Source organism: Polistes dominula, unplaced genomic scaffold (genome assembly GCF_049000335.1).
Source record: "Polistes dominula isolate Pdom_NZ unplaced genomic scaffold, Pdom_raw_medaka contig_16, whole genome shotgun sequence".
Classification (NCBI taxonomy): Eukaryota; Metazoa; Arthropoda; class Insecta; order Hymenoptera; family Vespidae; genus Polistes; species Polistes dominula.
Genome location: NW_028301040.1, coordinates 271,718 through 296,741, shown reverse-complemented (window position 1 = coordinate 296,741; position 25,024 = coordinate 271,718). Strand labels below are relative to the sequence as shown.

Below are 25,024 nucleotides of genomic sequence, written 5' to 3'. Positions count from 1 at the left end.
AAAACCATGACAAAAAATATACAAGAAAGAGGAAGAAATAGAAATAATGGAGTGTCGATTAAGACAACTAAAATAAAAAATCAAGTCAAAATCAAATATCAAAGATATCTATATACATGAAAATATTTGTATTCTAATTATAAAGTGAATCACTTCAAGTACTTACATATTATTTAAATGCATAACGAGAGACAGAGAGGGGAAAACAATACAAATTCTTCTTTATACTCATCACGTCAATATTATAATATTTTTTTCTTCTTCTTCTTCTTACGTTTACTTCTCGTCAATATTTGCAATTCAATCAAATATGATATAATAATTTTCTTTGTAAAAAAAAAAAAAAAAAGAAAAAAAAATCATATAAAATGAAAGAAAATTTCAAACGAAAGTATAGGGGAGGGGTGGGGGGAGGTGGGGAAGTAATATAACGAGAAAGAATTTATTTGATAAATAAAGATATTTAGAGATAGAAAGAGAGAGAATGAGAGAGTAGAGGGGAATATGGGGATAACAACGATCAATGACAGGGAATGTGTTGATACAGCGGTCAGAGTGAAATCAGTTGGTCTCAAGACATTGAGACGTGCGTTTCGTGAAGGGGGAGGGGTTTCTTACTTTCCTTCCATTTCTCTTATATATATTTTCTTCAAATTATTATTACTATTAATGATGTTGTTGTTGTTGTTGTTGTTGTCGTTATTGTTATGTTGCTAATTGATCATTTAAATTTGTACTCTTGTATTGATCGTTTTATTACATTACTTCAACGAAAATCATCGAATTAAATCGTATTTCTATTTTCTTATTCTTCATGTGTCATGTCAAAATTTGGTTTATAAATTACAAATGATTTGTGTGTTAAGGACAAAGCAAAATAAGTGTACGAGTCAATTAAAATCGATTACAAAATCAAGGTATTACAATTCATTTTGTAGTATTGACACGTATAATAATAGTTATTATTATTATTATTATTATTATTATTGGTCGTCGTTGGTGGTTGGAAAGAAAATATAATGATATTTTTTAAAATTATATTCTTCGATCAGGAAATTTCTCTGAAAAGAGAGAGTGGTTTGAAAGTGTTTGCCATTCTTTGGTTGTGAGAAGTCTGTGGGGGAGGAGAGGAGTGCTAGTAAAAAAAAGATTCGTTCTTTTGGCATGTGTGAGTGTGCGAGCGTAAGCATTTGAGTCGAGTTATTTCGAAAATTTATTGATAAGAAGAGTACGAATATTATTCACATCATTTTATCTTCTATTTTGATATTAAGAATTTATTAAGATTATTTAATAAAATCTTTGAAAAGAATTCATTGAATTAGTAAAAAGATTAAAAATATTTTTACAGGAGGTGAAAATAAAATTGATAAACCTGAACGAAGAGATTGGCCGTCAAATGTATGCTGAAACGAAGAAAAAAGAAACATACTTGTTGATTCTGCAATAAATAATCTTGTGAGGAATCAAAAATAAAAACAAGATAAACGGAACAAAAGTGGAGACAATTTTTTATTATTGCTATTTGTTGTGAGTTAGTGCGTGCGTGTAACGTTTCAAGAAGAAGAAGAAGAAGAAGGAGAAGCAAATTTTTTATCAAATCAAATAAGAGAAGAGAAAAAGGAGGATAATAATTAACCATGAAGCTCGAAGGAAATTGTTCCAAGGATGACGATTCCAATGGGATATTATTACATTCAAGAAAAAATTCTGCTGTACGATTACAAATCATACCGACCCAACCAAAAACGATTACGCATTTACCTAAAAGGCCCCCGGTTGATTTGGCTTTCTCCAATCTTATTTACAAAGTTCAAGAAGGACGAAAAAATAGTAAGTTTTTTAATATATATATATATATTTATTTTTTTTTATTACGTCTGTCTCTCTCTATCTGTTTGTCTGGTTTTTTTCTCTATGTGTGTGTATGTGAGTATTAATTATTTATACTATAATTATTATATTTATATATACACATGCATTAAATATTGCAATATCGTTTAGAAAAATATTCTAATGTAAATTTTATTATTTTTTTCTAGTATTATATATATATGGGAATTTGATCGAGGACTATTTATTTGCCCATTTTCTTTTCGTCTATTTTTTCTATTCTCATTTGATTTTTTTTTTTTTTTTTTTTTTTAAGTAAAATACTAACGATTATTTGCCGATTATTTTGTAATACGAATAAAAACGAGATTCGTGAGATCGGAATATATGATAATCGTAATATCCAATCAAGTGTATTTTTACTATATATATATATAGTAATATGGCAGTAATTTTAAATAACAAACATATATCTAAACTATTTTTTTTTAAATTAAGCACTGTGCTTGACATTGATTAATTATGTAATGTGTGTGTGTGTATTTTGTGATGTTTAATTTGTTCATTAAAAAATATTTACCTATATATATTGATATTATTTTGATGATAAAAGAAAGAGTTAATGCGAAATAATCGTTTGTATTATTGAATGAAAGAAAAAAATATAATTAAAAAAAAAAGAAAAAAAAAGAAAAGAAAAGAAGATGAATAATGAGCCAGCCATATTATAGGTTTCTTGGACTTTAGATTAGATGACACAACAAAAAAAGAGACAAAAACGTAAGAAATATCACATGTTAGAGAAGATGTGATATTTCCTTTCCTCTCTCTCTCTCTCTCTCTCTCTCTCTCTCTCTCTTATCGGCAATTCTTAATCATAGTGAAAAATACATTTGCATAGGTATATGTACATGCTGCATTCGCATATGATGAATATTTTAATATGTACAAGTTGCAAACAGGAATGATTTTTATTATTATTCCCTACGTCATTCGTGTTTTCTTTTCTTTTCCTCTTGTTTCTTTTTTACTTTATACATCTACCTTGAGAATGTATTTTTTTTTGGTTTAGTATTAAAAACGTGCAATATACATTTCATTGGGACACGCTTCACAACAATTAATTCATTATTTATCTATCTAAATAATTAATAATAATTTAATTAATATTTTGATTAAACGTCATTAGGAATAAAATTAATGATTCATATTTGTTCGCATTGAAGAAATTATTAACTTTTTATCTGTTGAATTGTTTGCTACATTATCTTTTTTTTTTTTTTTTTCAAAATTTAATTAAATACTTCAAGGTCCTTTGTCTGCACTTGCACGATCATATCATTGTCGTTCATACAGGATTTTTTTTATTATAAATAAAAATTGTGATAAGGTACGATTAAATTTAGTTTCATTGAAAATTTATATAAAAACTGATTGTGATTAGAAAAAAGAAAACTTTATTTCTTCATACGATCATAACAGTTTTCTTTTGATATTAATAATTGCAGTCTTGAAAACTTCGTTATTATTTGTACAAAAAATTCGTACTTTATTCTTCTCATACAGTAATTGAATAATAACATTCGTTCCGTTCGATTCAAGTTTTTTTTTCTTTTTTCTTCACGAAGAACGTAGAAAAAGATCCGATAGAAAAATGTTGCGTGTTAAAATATTTTCCATGTATTACGAGGTAAATAAGAAAAAAAGGACATCATATAAATCTGATTGTCATTGAAATCATTTCTAACGAGAGACAAACAAATAATAATTATATCATTCGAAAGGATATAATATTTACATTTGATAAAATGTTCTTATTAAACAACTATACTGTATCGAAAAAAAAAAAAAAAACAAATAATACAAAATGATTAGAAATGTATTTTTAAACTTCCGTCTCTTCTTTTTTTTTTGTTTTCTTTGCAATTAGTATGATTTATCAATTAAATTATGTTAATCATTTTTATCCCTAGTCGTTAGTTGAAAAATATGACATGTTAAATTAAGATTTTATATTACGTTCGATTATAAATTCCATTTTTTTTGTACATTATTTCTTTAATTATATTCAATTATCTTGCTTTATCCGTCTAGTTTTTTCACAATAAAAAAAAAAAGACAAATGAAAACGTTTCAGTATAATTGCATTTCTTGATTCTGAAGAGATGAATAAAAACTAAATGGAATAAAAAAAAATATATATATATATATATCTTCTACTGATTCTGTTCGATACTTATGAAGAAAATAATGAAACGAAATATATATTTCGTATAATTGTCATTAACAATTGTATTTCTTGATCACATTTTTATTTTTCTCGATAAACTCATCGAACTTTTAACATTCATTCGCATTCGGTTATCCATTATTAATGGGATATTGAATTAATTTCTAGAATATTTTCTTATTCTTTTAAGGTGTCTTCTCTTTATATGCGTGTGCTTTCAATGTGCATTAGAATTACGTTCGTATTCAATAAAGAACTGCATAGTAAAAATGATTCATCGTATTATCCACGTTTGCTTATCAATGTCTTTTCTTTTCAATTTCAATCGTTCCTTTTTCTTATTTAACATTCATTTAAACACATTGCTACTAATGTAGACATTATGCTCGAAAATTGATCTATTCTCTGTCACTTTACGTTTTTTTTTAATTTTTATTTGTTTTTTTTTTTTGATTGACGAACAAAACAGAATGATGCATTTGTTCATCGTTGTGTGGACTTTGTTCAGCTTTTATGACACTCTTTGTTTGATATCCAGAACCACAAATGCTACTAATCATCCTTGTGATAAAAATATCATGAATCGTCATGGTATATAATGTGATTGCATTAGTAAACTTGCATTGATAATATTGACCATTCAAATTAATAATAATAATAATAATAATATTAATATTTATTTAATAATATTTTGTTTAATGTTAATTTCTTAATTTTTATATATTTACAGATATAAAAACAATATTAAATTCTGTAAGCGGAAGGTTACGTTCCAGCGAGTTGACAGCCATTATGGGACCATCCGGTGCTGGAAAGTCAACTCTGTTAAATATACTCACTGGATATAAGTAAGTGAATATTTATTTATTCTTTATTAACACCTTCTTAAATATTTATTTAATACAATCGCAAAGAAAGGTTACGAGTTTTTCCCCATCTTTTTTTGTCTCTTTCAAATCAACACGGAGAACATGATTATTCTTTTTTTACTTACCCACGTGTGTGGCTTGACCTCTATACTTCTTATCGTGATAGGAATTAATCATTCAACGTGACCAAGTCCTTGACTTTTTATTTTTTATTTCATATTTGTCAAATGAATTTTCATTACGATGGACCAAGTTTTATAAACAAAATTTTATTGCTTTTTCAACTGGTTCTTTCTCTATTTTTTTTTCTCTTATAAAATCAAATGAGCAAATTACCTTTACTTTTTATTCGAAAGTGAAACTGTTTCACTTTCTCAGATTATATAAATTCGTCAAAAGATAAAGAAGAAGAAAAAAGGGGAATTATTTCTTATTCTAAACTAACATACATTTTCCATTTGAATATTTATACTAAGAATAAACGCATCTTTTATTTATTTATTTTGGAATCTTTTGACAAGGATCAAATATTTTAATATTATTATTAAACTTGTATTTTGTTGTTGTTGTTGTTGTTGTTTAGGTCAACAGGAGTAGAAGGAAGTATAACGATGAATGGACACGAAAGGAATTTAAGTGCCTTCAGAAAACTCTCTTGCTACATCATGCAAGATAATCAGTTGCATGCCAATTTAACTGTCGCAGAAGCTATGAAGGTTGCTACGAATCTTAAACTTGAAAAACACGTTCCAAAGGATGAAAAGGAAGAAGTTGTGCGTATAAATAACACACATTTTTTTTTGTTGTATTGCTTAGTCTTTTTATTTCAAATATTATTAATTTTATTATTAGCTGGTTTAATAGTATATATTCATTTTGTTTGTTTGTTTTTTCTTTTTTTTTTCAGATACAAGAAATATTGGAAACTCTTGGCTTGTCTGAACACAGAAATACGATGACTTCGAATTTAAGCGGAGGCCAGAAAAAAAGGCTTTCGATTGCACTTGAACTCGTCAACAATCCACCTATAATGTTTTTTGACGAGCCTACTAGGTAAATAGCTCATGTCAACACTTTTTTTTTATTTCATACTTTTATTAAAATACTTTATAAGATACTGAAAGTTATATCATATAGGTTTGAAATAAATCGAAAGGAAAAGTTGGTGAAGTTCGAAAGAACGCTTTCACTTTCTTAGAATGCAGTGACAGTGAAATCTGCTATATAATATAAACCTTTGTATTGAATTAATCAATATTTGACTTGTTTATATTTAACATTTACAAAATTAATTTTTCTTTTTTTTTTTATTTCCTTTCACTTCTACCAATTTTGTTGATAATAAATATACTTCTTCTCATGAACATTATAATCATGAACATATATATTCAGGGCCAACGGATTCTTGAAAAAAAAAAACTTCTTTCAAATTCACTTTCTTCAAAAATATATATATTGTATTATAATAAGGAATGATTTACATTTTACAGTGGATTGGATTCGTCATCTTGCTTTCAATGTATATCCTTGTTGAAGACACTAGCACGTGGTGGGAGAACAATCATTTGTACGATTCATCAGCCTAGTGCAAGATTATTTGAAATGTTTGATGCGTTGTATACCTTGGCCGAAGGTCAATGCGTTTATCAAGGATCTAGTTCTCAATTAGTACCTTTTCTAAGAACAATTGGCTTAAATTGTCCAAGTTATCACAATCCAGCTTCATTCAGTAAGTAATTTCATCGAATCATTATTATTATTATTATTCGTAAGAAATGAACAAATTGAAGAAAAAAAAGAAGCCTTTGAAATTGTTTATTTAATTAATTAATGTCATTACGAATTTTTTGGTAGTAATCGAAGTTGCTTGCGGCGAGTACGGGGATAATATAAAGAAATTGGTGAGCGCAATAAAAAATGGACAATACGATATACGCGAAGGACATCATTTTCCCGAATTAAAAAGTGAAACTTTAAATAATGGTACAGCTAATTCACACACAAATATTGATAAAGACATTGAATCAATTGGTAATCAACGAGAAGTTAAAGATAAAAATGATGTCAGTAATATCGAAGAAAAATTTACTGCTAATAATGCACAAATGAAGGAAGTTACCAACGGAGGAATTATTCCCAGTTATGCAACCAACGATATCGTTAAACAAGGTGAATTCAACATTTCTTCTTATCTTTTTCTTATCTTCCAATAGATTTTTGAATTGACCCGATTCATAGGACAAAACGATTAACCTTAATAATAGCATATTATTTTTATTTCAAATATTAAGAAGATTTTGTTAAATATATTTGATTATTTTGATGACAGGTAACGAAGTTACGATACCCGTTTCTAATGAAAAAGACAACGTCAACACGGCACTTCTCGATGACACAATTGTCGTAACACCTAAGAGATATCCTGTTTCGGAATTCTTACAATTTTGGATAGTACTTAAGAGGGCATTACTTTTTAGTCGAAGAGATTGGGTAAGTCCTTAAGAAAATATATTTACACATATACAACATAATAATAACAATATTAATATATTTTGAATAAATGTGTTTTTAGACTCTGATGTATCTTCGTCTATTCGCACATATTTTGGTAGGCTTTCTGATAAGTGCCCTTTATTATGATATTGGTAATGATGGTGCTAAAGTACTTAGCAATCTTGGATTTTTATTCTTCAACATGCTGTTCCTCATGTACACATCCATGACCATTACAATTTTATCTTGTAAATATCGTTAATTATTCATTATGACATTTTGTTAGGTACAATTAAAAATACATTTGTCTAACTGATCAATATTTTAGTCCCGTTAGAACTGCCGGTACTTTTGAAAGAAAATTTTAACAGATGGTACTCACTAAAAGCTTATTATTTGGCCATCACTGTGTCGGACATACCTTTTCAGGTAAATTAAACTAATTTTTATATTCAACATATACATATACATATATATTATTTAATCTTTTCATTATTCGTACAATATGTTTGTTTATGTTGTTTCAGGCAATCTTCTGTATAATTTACGTGACAATTGTTTATTTTCTAACAAGTCAACCGGCTGATGTGAACAGATTCAGCATGTTCCTAAGTGCCTGCCTGTTAATATCATTCGTTGCACAATCGGTTGGCCTTGTAGTTGGGGCTGCCATGAACGTACAAAATGGTGTATTTTTAGCACCAGTAATGTCGGTACCGTTCCTTCTATTCTCAGGATTTTTCGTCAGTTTCGACGCCATTCCTGTTTATCTTAGATGGATAACTTATCTTAGTTACATTAGATATGGTTTTGAAGGAACTGCATTGGCAACATATTCATTCGCAAGAGAAAAACTTAAATGCTTCCAGGTAATTCATTACAATCATTTTTGACACAAATTGCTTTCTCATTTGAAATCATTGATTGATTGATTGCGTAAAAAAGGAAGAAAATAAATAAATTAATACCACAACTTTCACACGCAAGTTTGAAAATAGGATGATTAATGTAATACAACAATTGATAACTTTCACCTGAGTGTCGTTGTCAATAGAAATAATCGATAAAAATGTTGTTTGTCTTTTTATTCACAGGTATACTGCCATTTCAAAAATCCAGAAACAACCTTGGAGGAGCTCGACATGCTCGACGCAGATTTCACCTTAGACATTCTAGCTTTACTTTTGATATTCGTTATTTTAAGAATCGCAGCCTATATATTTCTACGTTGGAAACTAAAGTCTTCACGATAATGGATTAATCACATTTCATTCGATATATAATTGTTTGTCTTTACATTTTGTCTACTAATTTACGACGACGACGACGAAAAGTAGAAAAAAAGTAAGAAGAATAGGATTTAATTGTATAAAAAAGATCTATCGCGAAATATTGATCTAATTTGATTAAACGGTGCTATCGAATACAACACTTGTTCATACAAGTTGAACAAGTTGAACAAGTAACAAATGAAAGATCTTTTGTTTTGCTTGCCAAATAACACTTTTCATTTTAATAAACGCGAAAGATATTGGTTACAAAAAAAGCTATATATCATGAAAATAAAATGAAATGAAATGATTATTTATTTATCTTTAGTTTTGAATTATTTTAGATAATGTTGGTTAATTATAAATCATGTGCTTTTCTTATTCAGGGTACTCTATCATTAGGTGCAATTACTATTGTTATTACTATTATTATTATTATTATTATTATGATTATTACTATTGTGATTTTACTGTTAATATTATTATAATCATTATAAGAGTTGTTATTTAAAATTCATAAGAGGTAAATATGTCAGACTAACGATCATTATTAATTGCGTTCAATATTGAAATATATAAATACTGCAAAATACTGCAAAATACTGCAAAATAGATAGAGAATTTCAATTGAATCGCTTAACACTTTTTATAATTTTTTACACGTATAATTAATAAACAATATTGACAGTCGTAATTGTTAATACAACATAATAACTTTCTTTCGTCGAATAATAATGATGATTGAATAGCGAATGTTTATGCAATTATCCAAAATCTATAAAGATGTTTATTTATTAATGTCATTCAATATTTATACAGCATATATAGAAAACATTATAGAAACAATGAATTAAACAAGTTTTTCTAAACGTAGATCAAAAGATCAATCCTTTTCTTGAAATATATAAGATGTTCATCAATGTATCCATTTTTTAGTTCCATATACGCTTAATATCTTCATCTTATATAATTGGCCAACTTTTCCATAAATTTACAGTCATTTATCGGCAACAAAATATTTCTCTTTTATCAATTATCATTGAAAAGATGGATCTTTCAAGACATGTTTATCAAATAAAACTTCCTCACACATTGTCAGTATTATAATGTTTTATGTATGATGTATAAATATTGAATTATTCCAATTATTTATCTTTTGCATATTGTTAATAAATGTATAACTGTAATGATAGCGATGCAAGATAATTAATGCTTTTTTTTTTTTTTTTTTTTTTTTAACGATAACATCTCAAATGTCAAACATTTTAAATCTTTTCATTTTTAATTCTCGTAAAAAACAAACTTAGTTGCATAAACAATTTTAATCTTGCCAGATAATTGTCAATCTTCTGTTTCGAAGAAAGAAAAAAAAAAGGACAAGAAAAAGATCATCTATTTTATATTGTCAATGTAAATAAGTACTTACATTCTATAATTATTAATGAAATAAAAAATAAATATAAATCTATGAGTTCAATAATGACGAAACAAAATACATATAACAAGAGTGGTGAGACCATGTGCACTTTTGTGTAGAACAGTTCTGTCTTCTTTTTTTATTTTCTATTTTTTTTTTTTTTTTTTTTTTTATTATGAGACAACGAATAAACATGATAATAAAATAAGGATATTCATGACACCATTATATACATATATATATAGATATAAAAATACAATCATACATTTTTACGTATATTTTACAATATAATATTTACTACGAATAAAAATATATATATGTTTTTTTTTTTATTAAGAAAAATTGTTATACTTCCTATAATGTATGTTTTTATATAAGCGTATTATATATAAGAATGTGTTGTTTTTAGTAATTATCGTTATGGGGAATGGGAAAGGAAATGATCAAATCAAATTCGAAAATAAATGAAGAAAAATCTAAAGTAATTTAAAATTGTATTTTTGTAAAAAAAGAAAAAAAAAACAGGAAAGGAAAAAAAATAGAGAAACTTGTAAAAGATCTATAACAGTGTTGGATAAATATTTATGAAAATAACATGTCAAACTATTTGGAAATAGTTAATTATTCTCACTATATGGTCGAATAATATTTGTATGTGTTAAAAAAAAAAAAAAAAAAAAAATACAAGATACACCTAATTTATTCACATTGATATTTATTGTTTCCTTCAGATGACTCGTCATGAATTACCATAGAATTATTCATTAGCCATTTTAAAATTATCATACACGCGTTTTCGTTATCATTTCATATCATTTTAATGTTAAATTCTTTCACTCATTATTTTTATTGAAGATATAAAGATCAAGGTAATTGAATTGTTCAAAAAAAAAAAAATGTCTCCATACTCAAGTTTTTATTTCATTTTTTTTATGGTTCTCGTTCTCTCTCTCTCTCTCTCTCTATTTCTTCTTTTTATTATATCAGAAAAGAATAAATTAGTAGGATATTTATAGGTAATACTAAAGAAAAATACAGATAAACTTCAGAAAGCTTCAGAAAAGCTGAGTATGATTGAACGATAATGATATGATTAGAAAAAAAAAAAAAAAACATAAAGTAAATCATCAAAAAATGACATCACAAATAAGTTAAGTTAAAAAATATACACACACACATTATTAATGTATAATAATTTGTCACAATGATTATTTTTGTACATCTACAAATGTACATGTATAAATTGTTAAATAATTAATATAATTAATTAATGATGATAATAATATGACATTAATTGTTGTTAATAAAAAACAAAAAAAAAAGGAGGAATATCATTTTAATGTAATAATAAAGAAAAAAACAAATAAAAGAAAAAGAAGAAGAAGAAGAAGAAGAAACATAAAGGAAGAAAAACATAATGGCATTTATAAGGAAAGGTGAAAAAATATATTATTTTTTATAGAGAAAAGAATAGTTGTATCCAGTTTTTGCTTATTTAAAATACGGAGCATGCGTGTTGGCATCCTACAAAATGACGACGCGTCACCCCTACTAGACGTAATATAAAGGAACTCCCTCAAAGTCTGATACGAGTCTAACTTAAGTAAGTTAAGTGGTATTAAGTCGTGTCTAAGAGCCAGTTTACTGCCACTCTTTGTACTGTATGCACCTTTTATTGAAAGATCTGTTTTATCTTATTCTTTGTTTGTAGTATGTTTATCTCTCTTTCTCTCTTTCTCTCTCTCTCTCTCTCTCTCTCTCTCTCTCTTTCACTCTCATTTTTTGTGTTAAGAAATTATTAACGTTGTTGGTAACAGTGATTTAAGCTTTTAACAATATTATACAAATAGTGACTATAGTTACAATCAGACGATTATTAACAGTGCAATTGTGAGAATCTAATACTTCATTGGTTTATTCATCTTTATTCAACAACTTGATTATTCTTTCGTTAATATTTATCTTTTGCGTATCTGTTTTATTATTTTCCTTTCTCTTTTACCGCTTTTAAAGTATAGTACTAGTACTGGTTTCAACTCTTTTACTTTTTATCGATCATCTTTGCTAGATCGTTCGTTCACTCGTTCGTTCGTTCGTTCGTTCGTTCGTTCGTTCGTTCGTTCGTTCGTTCGTTCGTTCTTTCGTTTCAATTTATTCATTATATATTTATATTTTAGAAAGAAGAAAAATTATGATTATTATTATTAACTTATTTTTTAACTCACAGCTTCTATTAATGAATAATGAAAATTGATTTGAAATTTTGTTTATCAAAATTTTGATGATAGACAAAATAGATGATTAGAATAATCACATTGTTTCGTAATAATTTGTAGATAATAGAAAAACTGAATGTCCTATTTGTACAATTAGTAAAACCAACAAATATAATAATTTACAATTTGATACAGTGGGATTAAGAATAAATAAAATAATAATAAACATTTTCTTACAATCTATGACAAGAATTTACCTTGACATTTTAATGGAAAAAAAAAAAAAAAAAAAAAAAACCCAATGATTAATTCAAGACATGTAATTAATTCACCATACAATTCATTAGAAAAGTTATATCGAAAATAAAAAAATATTGTTTTCTACATGTATCTAGCACTGTGGTTAACCGGTTTCTATTTAAACATTATTTTTCCAAAGTTTCAGTTTACATACTTTTCGCGAACGTAATACACGAAGAAATTTTCTTTTTTTTAAGTAATTGATTTAAAATGTATTTGAAATTTAGTTTAATTTATTAATAATATTTTCTAATGTATTATATGTATATTCGATTCATTCATAATTTACATCCTTTTGTTAACAACGTGTCTACTTTGTCACTACGTTTATCTCGTTTGATATTGCCGAATGGATGTAAAAAATAATCTTACACTTACACAATTAAAATAACTGTGATAAGGATTTGCAGACATAAGTAGTGCATGTTATCATTTAAAAACGATAAATAAAATAAAATAATATATATATATATATAATATTAGATTTTTTCTTTGTTTGTGAAAATTAATTTCCAGGTTTTTTCTTTTTGTTTTTTTTTTTTTTAAATTTTAAATTTCACATTAACACTTCAGATAACAATGAGTCATTGATAATTATAACTTACTTCAAAGTATACCTACGAGTTGTTTCGATAAGTTGGTTTTTTTTTTTTTAATTGTCTCGCAACGAAGGTAAATTACAATATAAATCTAACAATTAATAATAATACCAGGGTTTGAACACAATAATAATAATATACGTTTATAGATGAATGTAAGGATAGAAGATTAATTCAAATTGTTATTGTAAGACGTAAGAACGTAAATGAGATATTAAAAAAAAAAAACATGAGTGAAGTAATATAAGATAAAATATAATTATATAATTAATTAACAATTACATAAAGAATTGTACACTTTTTGTGATATCTTTTAAACAGGGATCAAGATTTTTTTTTCCATTTATTACTATCATGTCCGTGTATTGAACGTTTAAAAATATTCTATTGATTGTGCCCATAATTATGAAAGTGGTCTGATAGATAAGTCATGTATCTCTTGTTTCGAGATATTTCAAGATTTATATTTGAACACTCTATATGAATTCTACACAATATTGAAATAACAAACATTATTTAACGACTCATTTCTTTTTTTGACAATATCGTTTTTTTCAATTACATTGAAAATTCAATTTTTTTTTTAATTTTCACTTATACATCACTTTCATAATTATTGGCACAATTGTCTTCTATATTATGAATAAGCTTAGAAAAATTGTCTAAATATGATTCGTCTATATAACATTATTATCTTATAAACAAATGAATCTGTTCTCATTGAATAGATATTGAATATTATTAGATCTGATGACTATTTTATTTTTAGCAATTCACGAAAGACAATTGAAATTATTAAGAATGAATCAAATGTCGAGAAGTTTATGAATCTTTCGAAGATACAATTTTTATTATCTATTGAAATACCAAAAAGAAAAGAAAAAATGGATAAAATAGAGAAAAAAAAGGAAACTTTGAAAGATGGTAATCCATTTGATGAGGAAACTTTTACTACTTTTGGACATCTTACAAAATTAGCACCTTTGGATATCGATTTTCACGATTTAACATACAGCGTGCCATACGAAGGAAAAGGTAAGCAATGAATAAATCCTTCCATAAATTCTTTTATATAAATGAAAGAAGAATTTGTTTTGAATTTTTGACGTTGTTCCGTTCCTTTTTTTACACATGTTAAACAGACACAGCCCTTTTGTTCCTTTTCTTTTCTATTCATTTTTTATTTATCTGCATAGATATTAAAACATTTTACAAAATTTTATTACGAATCAAAAATAGCAATCTTTTCTTTTGGTCATCTTATTTGTTCACAAAAAAAGAAAAAAAGGCTCATAATATTAAGAATAATATACAGTCTGAATCATTGCAATTTCTAATATGCGTCTTTAATTATTCATTCAATGTCGCAAATGCAAACACGTTAATTTGTGTAGGTATTTATTATGTGTTAGACACTTTAATGAGTGTTTTTTTATACAAAATTCTTTAGTCTAATATATTTTTTGTCCAATTGTTAAACGCATGTTGTCAAAGTATTTGTTTGATAGTTATTCTACGATACGAGTGACGGCATAAGACTTACAAAAAAAAACAAGTAATTAATGTTTGTCTCTTTTTGTTTTTTTATGTTTCCCCTTCTTCTTCTTCTTCTTCTTCTTCTTCTTCTTCTTCTTCTTCTTCTTCTTCTTCTTCTTCTTCTTCTTCTTCTTCTTCTTCTTCTTCTTCTTCTTCTACATTTTTTTAATCTTTTGTATTCCTTATTATTAGTTCATAAATATTTGGATTGTATAAAAAAAAATAAGGAAGCAATGAAGATAAAAATTACAATCCTGACGTATTAAAAAAGATAATGTAAACACACTTTAATATAGCAGGAAAATAAAAAGAAAAAGAAAAAGAAAAAGAAAAAGAAAAACATTAGCATAAGCTATTACGCAGGATCCTTGTTAATCGAATAATAAAAATAAAAAGACACTCTTGTCATTAACAGTCATTTTCATTCATTGAATAATCATTTATTTCATTGCATATATATATATATATAATCACAAATGATTTATTCACTTTAACGATTAATAATATTAGTTAATTATTTGGAAATTTTCTTGAATGTGAACAAAATATGATATGTAAAAATATCGTTAAGAGTATATTTCCAAGAGGTGGTACATTCTATCATTATTATGATTATGATTATGATTATGATTATTATTATTCCAGATAACATTGCAATAGAATAATAAACATTCACTTTCTATTCACCCACAACATAAATTGTTGTCTTTTTATTTTTCGGTCAGAATTGAAATATTTTCATTATTCTCTACTTTAATGTCGATTATATAATCTCTTACGTCAATGCAAAATCGTAAATTAATAATTAATTGTAATTTTTCTTAATAGCACGCATATATATTTTAATTATAATTAGAAACTTCGACGAAGCATTGAATTATTTTCATTAGAAGCATTTAATAATTAAATGATAAGAAATTTGTAGTATTCATTTTCATTAGAAAATATGACTACTTATCATCGCGTGAAAGTAATCGGAAAGAAAAAAGTATGACAGTGAAGGTTACAAACTTTCATCAATAATTCTTCTTTGTTGAACAGGTGAATGCGTTAGAATCGTTTAAATCGCGAACTATTTTAATAATAGGTTCACAAGAAACGTCATAAAAGTGCTCGAGATACTTCCGCTAGAAAATTGTCTTTCTATTCAATTAACTTACATCACTTAGAAAAGATTGTTTCCTTATTTTCGATTTAATGATTAATCATATAAATCTTATTAATTACTTATAGTAATCATTTAAATTTAATGAATATTCCTCCATCGGTTGAATCGGTCGGTATCCTCTTAAATGTTACAATTTGTAATGTAACATTAATTAATTATTCAACGAGAACCACAATTTTAAAATCAAATTGATGTAACCAGTAGCTATTATAAAGTTTGTTAATGTTCAAATAGAAAAGTCTTTTATTTTGTTTGATGTACTTTGTACAGCAAACGTTTCTGTGCCATGCGAAATATTTGAATGAATATGCACTTTTATGAAATACGTAAATAATGAAGAAAAATAAAATAAAATACAATTGCTTGCTTTCCGTTTACAATTAACGTTAACGAGTTGGAAAATGTGAATTGTAGTGTATTTGAGGTCAATAATTGGTTGCTACAGGCAATAACGTCTTCAATTATCACAAATTCATAAAAATATAATAACTAAATATATTTTTAAGTATATATATATGTGGCGGTGCGCGCTCAGCAGCGACGGGGCCCGATCGCCCCCGGGCCGAATTTAGCCGAACGACATTAAGTTCGAATTCAACTGAGATAGCGACTAGAGAATAGAAATTAACTGACGAGATTCAATAAAGACCGAAATTTGATCTGGCATTCTTAACGGCTTACTCTTGACATCCGACACTGACCTTCGCCTCTATTGGAGACCACTCTCTCTCCAAATATATATATATATGATTAAAAAATGTTTCCTCGTGTGTTTAATTTATTATACATTATGCAAAGATGTCAATGACAATCAATGACATTTGAAAAATACTATCGATGACTTATTGATGACCGGAAATAGTGAAAAACGAAATAAATGTTTTCGTACAATCATATTTACAATTCTCATTGCACCATTACACGCGTTTCAATATTACGCGTTTATTTTAAACATATTTACATGTATCTATCTTTATTCATAAATAAAGAAAAAAGAAAAAAAAAGAAAAAAAAAAGAAAAACAAAGAAATATTCTTATCTATTTGTCCGATCCAAGGTTCAAAAGTAATTTTACGAGGAATAAGTGGTCAATTTAAATCCGGCGAATTAACGGCTATTTTGGGTGCCTCCGGAGCAGGAAAATCAACTTTATTAAACATTCTAGCTGGATATAAGTAAGTATTATAAGATACTGCAATAACAACATTTTCATTCGATTTTATTGATTATTTGAATATTTTGATATTTCTTGTTCTGAACGTCTTTCAGATGTCAAGGTGCAACCGGTTCAATAAACATTAATGGAATACCAAGAGATTTAAAGGAATTTAAAAAATGTTCTTGTTATATAATGCAGAATGATCTAATTCAGCCAAAACTTACGGTTTCCGAGTCAATGCATTTCGCAATCGATCTAAAGATTGGCTCTAAATTAACGAAAAAAGAGAAATGTGCAATAGTAAGTAGATGATTTGCAAATGAATTCACTAATTCAAAGCATAAACTTTGATTTGAAACTTTCACATTTGAATTTATTATTATTAATTTCAGATAAAAGAAATCATAAGTATATTAAGGCTAACCAATGCAAGGAATACAATTTCAGATACACTTTCTGGTGGAGAAAAGAAAAGATTATCTATTGCCTTAGAAATGGTGAATAATCCATCAATATTATTTCTTGATGAACCTACTACGTAAGTTAACAAACAATTATTTATTTTCTTCATCTTTCTTAAAAGACTATTGTCAAAAAATAGTCTTTGAAATATAATAAACCAATTTCAGAGGACTGGATGAATTATCTTCGATGCAAAGCATCTTACTTCTTAAAAAATTAACAAAACATTTAAGTAGAACAATAATCTGTTCGATTCACACACCAAGTGCATCTATTTTTTCTCAGTTTGATAACGTATACGTTATGGCAAATGGAAAATGCGTTTATAGAGGTCCATCTAATAATATAGTATCATTTTTGCAACATATTAATATTGAATGTCCGATTCATTATAATCCAGCTGATTTCAGTAAGTATTTTTTTTTTAACAGACATTTGTATTTATAATTACATTTCATTTCTTATATTTCATCTTATGTTCATTTCCTTTACAGTTATTGAACTTTCAACAGGAGAATACGGAAAAGAAAAGATTGATCAAATGATCGCATACGTTGAAAGAAATTTACCAATTTTACCCGTCAAACAAACTACCACAAAATTCCAATTGGAAAGAACAAATTTTCGAATATCATGGTACTTGCAATTCATCACATTATTTAAAAGGATGATGCTCCAATTATATAGGGATAGAGTAAGAACAAATAACAAAGACAAAAAGTCGAGTTTTCTTATACGAATATATCTTGTCATGTTTTTTTATTTTTCAGAAATACGTATACCTCAAGATATCTTTATATATATTTATGGGTATCATAAATGGTCTCATCTTTCTAAACATTGGGAATGATGCCTCCAAAATTCTTTTTAACTTTGGTTTTTGCTTTATCTGTTTAATCATATTCCTTTATATACCAATGTTTCCGATATTGTTACATTGTATGTAAGAATCTACTTGCACCTATAGAAAGTCAAAGAAGAAATATTTATAATTGATAATTTCAACTATTTCAGATCCCTCCGAGATCAATCTGGTCAAAAGAGAACACTTTAACAGATGGTACAATCTCAGTTCCTATTATTGTGCTCTCACTCTATCTTATGTTCCTGTTCAGGTTCGTACAGATGTTATTATAATGTATATATTTAAAAAAAACTTTATAAACTTACTTGACACTTAAATGACATTTAATTTTACAGTTTTTTAATACATTGATTTACGTCTTGATGGTTTATAATATCACTGGACAACCCTTAGAATTTAGTAGGATAAGCAGATTTTTCATAATTTGTCTCGTTTGTGCTTTTATTGCTGAAAGTATAGGTCTATCTATTGCCTCCATGTTAAATGTGGTGGTACGTCTTATTGTTATAAAATTCATTTCTTTCATATATTTCAAGTTTATGTTATAGATTATACATTATATGTTTCAGAATGGTATGTTTATTGGACCAGCATTAGCAGCTTCTTTAATGTTAGTTTCTATCCAAGGCATGGGAGATCCTGAGCCACTGTCTATTTATCGTATAATAGTCATGTATTCTAGTTATTTAAGATACGGATTGGAAGGTCTGGTAATATCAATGTATGGATTTAACAGAGGAAAATTGTATTGTCCACCAGAAGAAGTTTTTTGTCCCATACATTCGCCAATAGAATTATTGCGGCTAATGAGTAAGAGTTATATGTATATTTGTTTTTTTTTTTTTTTTCAACAAATTCTCAATATATCTTAATCATATTGAAAATATCTTTTAATTCATTGTTATTTTAGAGATGGAACATACTATTTATTGGATAGATCTCTTGGTCCTCATTATTATTCTTATTTTTCTTAAAGGAATAGCATTTTATTTAATAAGACAACGACTTTATCCAAACAAAACTTTTCAAACGCTTCATCTTATTGGACAGATAATAAAAAGTCGTTTTAATACTGCATGATATTACTTACTTAATGATATCATTTTAATGATATCAGAATAGAATCGAATAAAGAGAAGTTATTTTTGTATTATATATATATATATATGTATTTGTAGTTGTAGCTATTGAAACTTGAAAACTTTTCAAACTATGTTCTCAATGTAAATAGTATTAACAAAATTCTAATTAAATATAAGGATTATTTCTCATATTAATAAACGATATAGCTCTCTAGTTTTTCTTTTTTTACTGTGAGTACAAATTACTACTAATACTATTGTAGAAATGTTTGATATTGATATAGAAGAAGAATAATATTAAATTTAGTTATAATAAGAGTTATTATGTATTTATATGATAAATCCACTAAGAGGAAGTTTTTGTACAAAAAAAAAAAAAAGTATTCTGTATTTGATCTTTAAGATGGCACTATATTAATTTGACAAATCATAAAAGATGCAACGTTGCTACCTTCACAAATCGATTATCAATTATTTATTTAAATAATCTAATTAACCCCTAACTCCTGTAATCCTAAATGAAAGATTTGTACAATATTTATAAAAATCAAATTGAATTTTGATGATTAGGGAATATTGTTTTTCTATTTAAAACAATTGATCTGAATATAAATTGTTAAAGATTAAGAACAAAATAAATGGAATATTCAAAATTGTTGGATACCATTGATACTTTAGGTTACGCGGGAATATGCGTGAGCACGGAAAACTCTCAGCTATTGAAAAATTCCCTATTGATATTGCAAAAAGAAAATCAATTTCGAAAGTGTTATTATTGGGGTCAAATAAATGCTATACAAAATGATTATCACATAGCTTATGGATACAAAAAAGATTGTATGAATGGAAAAATATATTATTACAGGTTATAAAAATATCTTTTCTCCAATTGTTCAACTTTTGTCCATATGAAGACAAAAATAATATGAATAATTGTTTCATTTGTAAACAGTATGGATAGATTAAATTGGTTATTATTACCAAAGCCAGAAAAGTATGGTAAATTTTTAACACCCCTTGCAATTAATAAATTCGAAGGAGAACCATCAATAGTGACGAACGTTTACGATTCTAATCCACCATTTCCAACAAATGAAGATCCTAAGCAATATTACAACGTACAATAAAACGTTGCAAACTCGTGATTATCTAAAACATACTTCCAATATTAAATATATATATATATATATGTTTTTATTCAGGGACCAATACCGAAGGAATTAAAAGAGGAAGATCGTTTGGCAACCATAGTTGATACAATAACAGAAGAAGCAGTAATTATTCCACGTGGTGGATGGTTCAAATGTCCAAATGGAGATGTTATTGAAAATTTAGCATTTGAGGGATTAGACGAAGCAGATGCACTTAATCTTAAATCCTATCAACATGCACGTCCTCCTCAACAAAAGTGGAATACTAATTTGTTAACGAGACCTGATTACGATTATGCTATCGATTTTCTTGACAGCATCGATTTGGATATTCCTCAGGGTATAAACCAAAAGTCTATTCGACAAATTATTAATCATTTTGAAAAATAGATAAACTCTAATTTTGTTAAATCGTATGAAATATTTTCATTATTCTTTTAATCAATGAGATATGCATAGAAGAAAAATGTAAAAATGTAAAAATGTAAAAATGTAAAAATGTAAAAATGTATGTCTTACTTAGGATGCTGGAGTATGCAACTTCTTATGGATTCCAATTTAATAATCCTTCACAATTTATACTGGCCTGGAATGACATTTTATCACAGATTAAATAAACCTCATTACGGTTTTTTATATATCGGAAACGGTAAGAAAAATATGGATTTACCTTTCATGGTGTAACACAAATGATAAATAAATTATTGAAACTAATAAAAAGAACTGATATACACACAAAACTTTAAACATAACACAACACAATATATATGTATACATATACATATTGATTTTAATCGAATTAGCAATAATTATAAAATAAATATAAATATAAAATACTTCATTTCGACAAATACCGGCATGCGTCAATTTTAAAAGGGAACGTAAAATTGTATTTTACCACGGTAAATGAAAATCTGACCAATCACAGGACGTCATCGTGTAAGAGATTGGGAACGTTTGAAAAATGTAGCGGTAGATGGCGACAGCAGTATTAACCGAAGTAAGGATAGGTTTCGAGTCGTAAGATACAAGACGACACACAGGCGCAGTGACCGGCGTAGAGAAACGAGTGAAGTGACGTTGCCAGTAACACACTGCGAGAAAGAAACAGTCCCGTATTTCTTCTTCGATATTTCCTCGGGATAATTTGATCGTCCTAACGGTAAGTCACATTTATTCAACAACAACTATCTCGAACGTTAGTATCGTAAACGATATTAGATAATGTTTTTCGTTTAATTTTCGTTGTTGTTCGATCAAAGTCGTCGTGATAGTAGTAGACGTTTACTTGCGGTAAGGAGCAAGAAAAGAAAGGAGCACGAAGAGAGAAAAAAAGGACGTGGAGAAGAAAAAAAGAAAAAGCGTAGCTTTTTCAGTGACTGGATGCCCTTCACAAATCCCGAGCGTCTTGTCTTGTTAGCTCGCTTTCTTTCTTTCTTTCTTTCTTTCTTACTTTTCTTTGCTTGCCGGGTTACGACGCCGGTTTTCACTCGATCAACGTATTTCCTACGGATGTACTTTACATATTTCTTCCAATACTTTTCAAATAATAATAATAATAATAATATATTTACGTTAGAATCGATTACGCTCCTATAATTCCTTCTTTTTCTACTCGATGTTTTATTTGAAATTAGAGAAATCTGTGAAAGAAGAGAAACACCACGTTCTACGAAAAGAAAATGGGATATCAAAGTTTAGTATCTTTTGTTCGTGATGATAAGCTTGAAAACAAATTAGGCGTGGACGTGTTTTTTTTTTTTTTTTTTTTTTTTTTTTTTATATGTATATATGTGTACACATTATAAATGTTAGTATCTCTTTCTATTTCTTTCCATCTGTTTCTATCCTTGTCGTCGTCGTCGTCGTTGACAAGCGGGATCACATCTTCCTTTTTCCTACCTTCATTTTTCATTCATTAGGATTAGTGTTGAAATTCGTTTAGGGAGATCGTCCTCCACCAAATCCTACGCCTATGGAAAATGGTAATGGTGTTGTTTTTCATCAAATTCTTTTTAACGTATACGCGCGGTATAATGCACGAGGCATTTTTCGTATAAACATATTTTCGTTGTAATACTTGATAAGAAAGTATATATTATAACTGTTATGTGTACATATGAACGGTGTATTGTATGATATGTTTTGTGTGTGTGTGTGTGTGTGTGTATATAGTTTTTTCCAATGTTTCTCTCGATAAAAGTCGTACAGAATTTTGCGTCGTAACAGTCAGATTTTATTATCACATATCTAAATATGGGAGAAATTACATCCATGTTTTTGTATTCTCTGTCATCTTGTTTTTCTTATTTTTTAACGTGAAATAATATTTATACACTAGAAATGTGTACTAATCGTTTGTAATTCATAGGGATTTTGTTTTTTTTTCTTTTTCTTTTGTTTCTTTGTTTATATCATAAAATTAAGGTTGTTATTCGGCATAGATTTGATTTGATTTGATTTGTTTTTTTTCCCCCCTCATCGTTCTTAATTTCTAAGAAAGTTAGTTAGTTCGTAGAATAGTGATATCGTGAAATACGAGATTTCGATTGGTCGATTGTGAAAGCGACCCTTCCTGATTGGTGTGCACGTTTGATCATACTTAGCGATAATGAGTTCATTTGGTCGAATATTATTGATCCTTCTCCTCTCTCCCTCCCTCCCTACCTCTCTTTCATTAGGCTAATCTTTTAATTACTATTACGATTAATTATACAATACAAAAATGTAATTCGTGATATGACGATTATTATTATTATTCCTATGTATTATTAGAATATGATCAAAAGAATGTGCATTGTTTTTTTTAACTTATTAATCTGATCTAACAATGAGTCATGATCGAAAATATGTTATTAGATAAAAAAGAAATTTTGGTTGGTCTCTTGTCAGTTTATTTCCATCGTTGTTATTCGTTTTGATATATTTCTTTCTCTTTCTTTCTCTTTCTTGACTCTTCCGCTTTTTCTCTGTCTCTCACATGTCGCGTTTGTTGGACGATGAAACCCACGACCGAGACTCGATTCAAGGTTAGCCGGGTCAACCTAAATTGCGAACCCGTTGTTGGCGAATGTAACCAAAATTCTTTTTATTCTTTTCCACTTTTTCTATTCTTTTTCTTTTCTTTTTAATATGATGGGCACATCGACATAATCTTGCTATTTGGGGGTTTCCCATTAAATTGTATATTCTTTTTATTCCGTAGTAGTTTTAACCTTTACTTACCACACTTGATCCAAAGGATCACCCAGACGACCTTTTTTGCAACTTGAGCCATTTTTCTCAATTGTTCAACTTTGATCATTTTTTTTCAACATATTTAAATTTAATTTAAAGCTATAAAACTTATATAATCTTTTGAAGTAAGTATTAAAGAAGTCTGAAAAAAATGTTTAAGTAAATCTATGCAATAGTTTCTTTTTTATAACAATTTTTCTAAAAGTGTGCGTGTTACTCCAGGAAGGGTGGTAAGCAAAGGTTAATTATATATTTTGATTAATCGTGTTCTTCTTATTTAATAGTTTGAATTTTAGAAATTGAGGTTACTTCTTTTTTCTTTCTCATTATCTTTCTTTTTTTCCCCTTTCTGTTTCTTTCGTTGATAAAAGAGAGAGAGAGAGAAAGAAAGAGAGGAGTAGGGTTGCCTATGAAGTATCTCAAGCATATCCCTGAGGGTAATAAATTAATCTCATTGTCTGCCAATTACAAAGTTCAGATTCTTTGTTCTTTCTTATTGCTCATTCAAGGTCCACGTTTTCTATACAGTATCTCGCGTTGGAAATGTTCTTCCTTGTTCTTCTTTCACCATCTCGTTTGTTTTTAGAAAGAAAGAGAATAGGAACAAGGATTTTCTCCCACACATCTTTAAGTCGATCTATAGAAATATTTGTAATCAACTGCAGAGAGACATAGAAGGAATATATGCAGATCATTTGCAATAAGAATTTAATTCTCATGTAAGTTAAAACATATGTTGTTCTTCTTTGATCTTCATATATTCCTAAATATATGTACAGAATGGGTCAGAAGTTACTACATAATTTAAAAAGATTAATTACTTTACATGGAGTTTTTATCATTTACAAAATTTATATTAATCATCCTATAAAAAGAGCACACATACACACATACAAAGAAAAAAAGTAGATATTTATTATTTCAGCAAAGACTCATTTAAACTCGAACGAATCTCATTGTCAGAAATAAAAAAAAGAAAAAAAAAAGAAAAAAACAGGAACTTGATTCGTGACTAATCCATTTTAGCATAACGTAATCATGCAGGGATGCTAACAAAAATAGGAGCTTATCATCGTCGTAAAGAAATACTCGCGAATGATTAAATATCCTTTTCTTTAAACGTGGCTGATTGACTC

General features: G+C 27.4%; 3 protein-coding genes across 7 annotated transcripts; all 3 read left to right on the top strand.

The window, feature by feature from the left end:
- The first annotated feature begins 553 nt into the window (after nucleotides 1–553).
- Nucleotides 554–10,815, top strand: LOC107070748 (ATP-binding cassette sub-family G member 4). Of its 3 annotated transcripts, none has more exons than XM_015329225.2 (13): nucleotides 554–917; nucleotides 1,053–1,168; nucleotides 1,352–1,833; nucleotides 4,794–4,911; nucleotides 5,516–5,705; nucleotides 5,840–5,985; nucleotides 6,423–6,661; nucleotides 6,787–7,101; nucleotides 7,262–7,422; nucleotides 7,505–7,673; nucleotides 7,754–7,854; nucleotides 7,953–8,294; nucleotides 8,520–10,815. In XM_015329225.2, exons 3-13 carry the CDS (start codon nucleotides 1,641–1,643, stop codon nucleotides 8,676–8,678), a joined length of 2,133 nt encoding a protein of 710 aa, XP_015184711.2. In that variant the 5' UTR covers nucleotides 554–917; nucleotides 1,053–1,168; nucleotides 1,352–1,640; the 3' UTR covers nucleotides 8,679–10,815. The 3 variants fall into 3 exon arrangements, with proteins under 3 accessions (XP_015184711.2, XP_015184712.2, XP_015184710.2); XM_015329226.2 differs by having other exon boundaries at nucleotides 1,053–1,182; XM_015329224.2 differs by lacking the exon at nucleotides 1,053–1,168.
- Nucleotides 10,816–11,613: 798 nt separating this feature from the next.
- LOC107070749 (ATP-binding cassette sub-family G member 1) lies at nucleotides 11,614–19,960 on the top strand. Of its 3 annotated transcripts, none has more exons than XM_015329229.2 (12): nucleotides 11,614–11,716; nucleotides 13,998–14,263; nucleotides 16,990–17,107; nucleotides 17,202–17,391; nucleotides 17,484–17,629; nucleotides 17,721–17,962; nucleotides 18,048–18,247; nucleotides 18,324–18,492; nucleotides 18,568–18,668; nucleotides 18,754–18,909; nucleotides 18,988–19,228; nucleotides 19,329–19,960. In XM_015329229.2, exons 2-12 carry the CDS (start codon nucleotides 14,053–14,055, stop codon nucleotides 19,496–19,498), a joined length of 1,944 nt encoding a protein of 647 aa, XP_015184715.2. In that variant the 5' UTR covers nucleotides 11,614–11,716; nucleotides 13,998–14,052; the 3' UTR covers nucleotides 19,499–19,960. The 3 variants fall into 3 exon arrangements, with proteins under 3 accessions (XP_015184715.2, XP_015184713.2, XP_015184714.2); XM_015329227.2 differs by having other exon boundaries at nucleotides 11,704–11,823; XM_015329228.2 differs by having other exon boundaries at nucleotides 11,708–11,774.
- A 142-nt stretch (nucleotides 19,961–20,102) lies between these two features.
- Rsph9 (Radial spoke head protein 9) lies at nucleotides 20,103–21,501 on the top strand. Its single transcript, XM_015329232.2, has 4 exons — nucleotides 20,103–20,365; nucleotides 20,453–20,618; nucleotides 20,703–20,991; nucleotides 21,175–21,501. Exons 1-4 carry the CDS (start codon nucleotides 20,139–20,141, stop codon nucleotides 21,333–21,335), a joined length of 843 nt encoding a protein of 280 aa, XP_015184718.1. The 5' UTR covers nucleotides 20,103–20,138; the 3' UTR covers nucleotides 21,336–21,501.
- The last annotated feature ends 3,523 nt before the right edge of the window (nucleotides 21,502–25,024 follow it).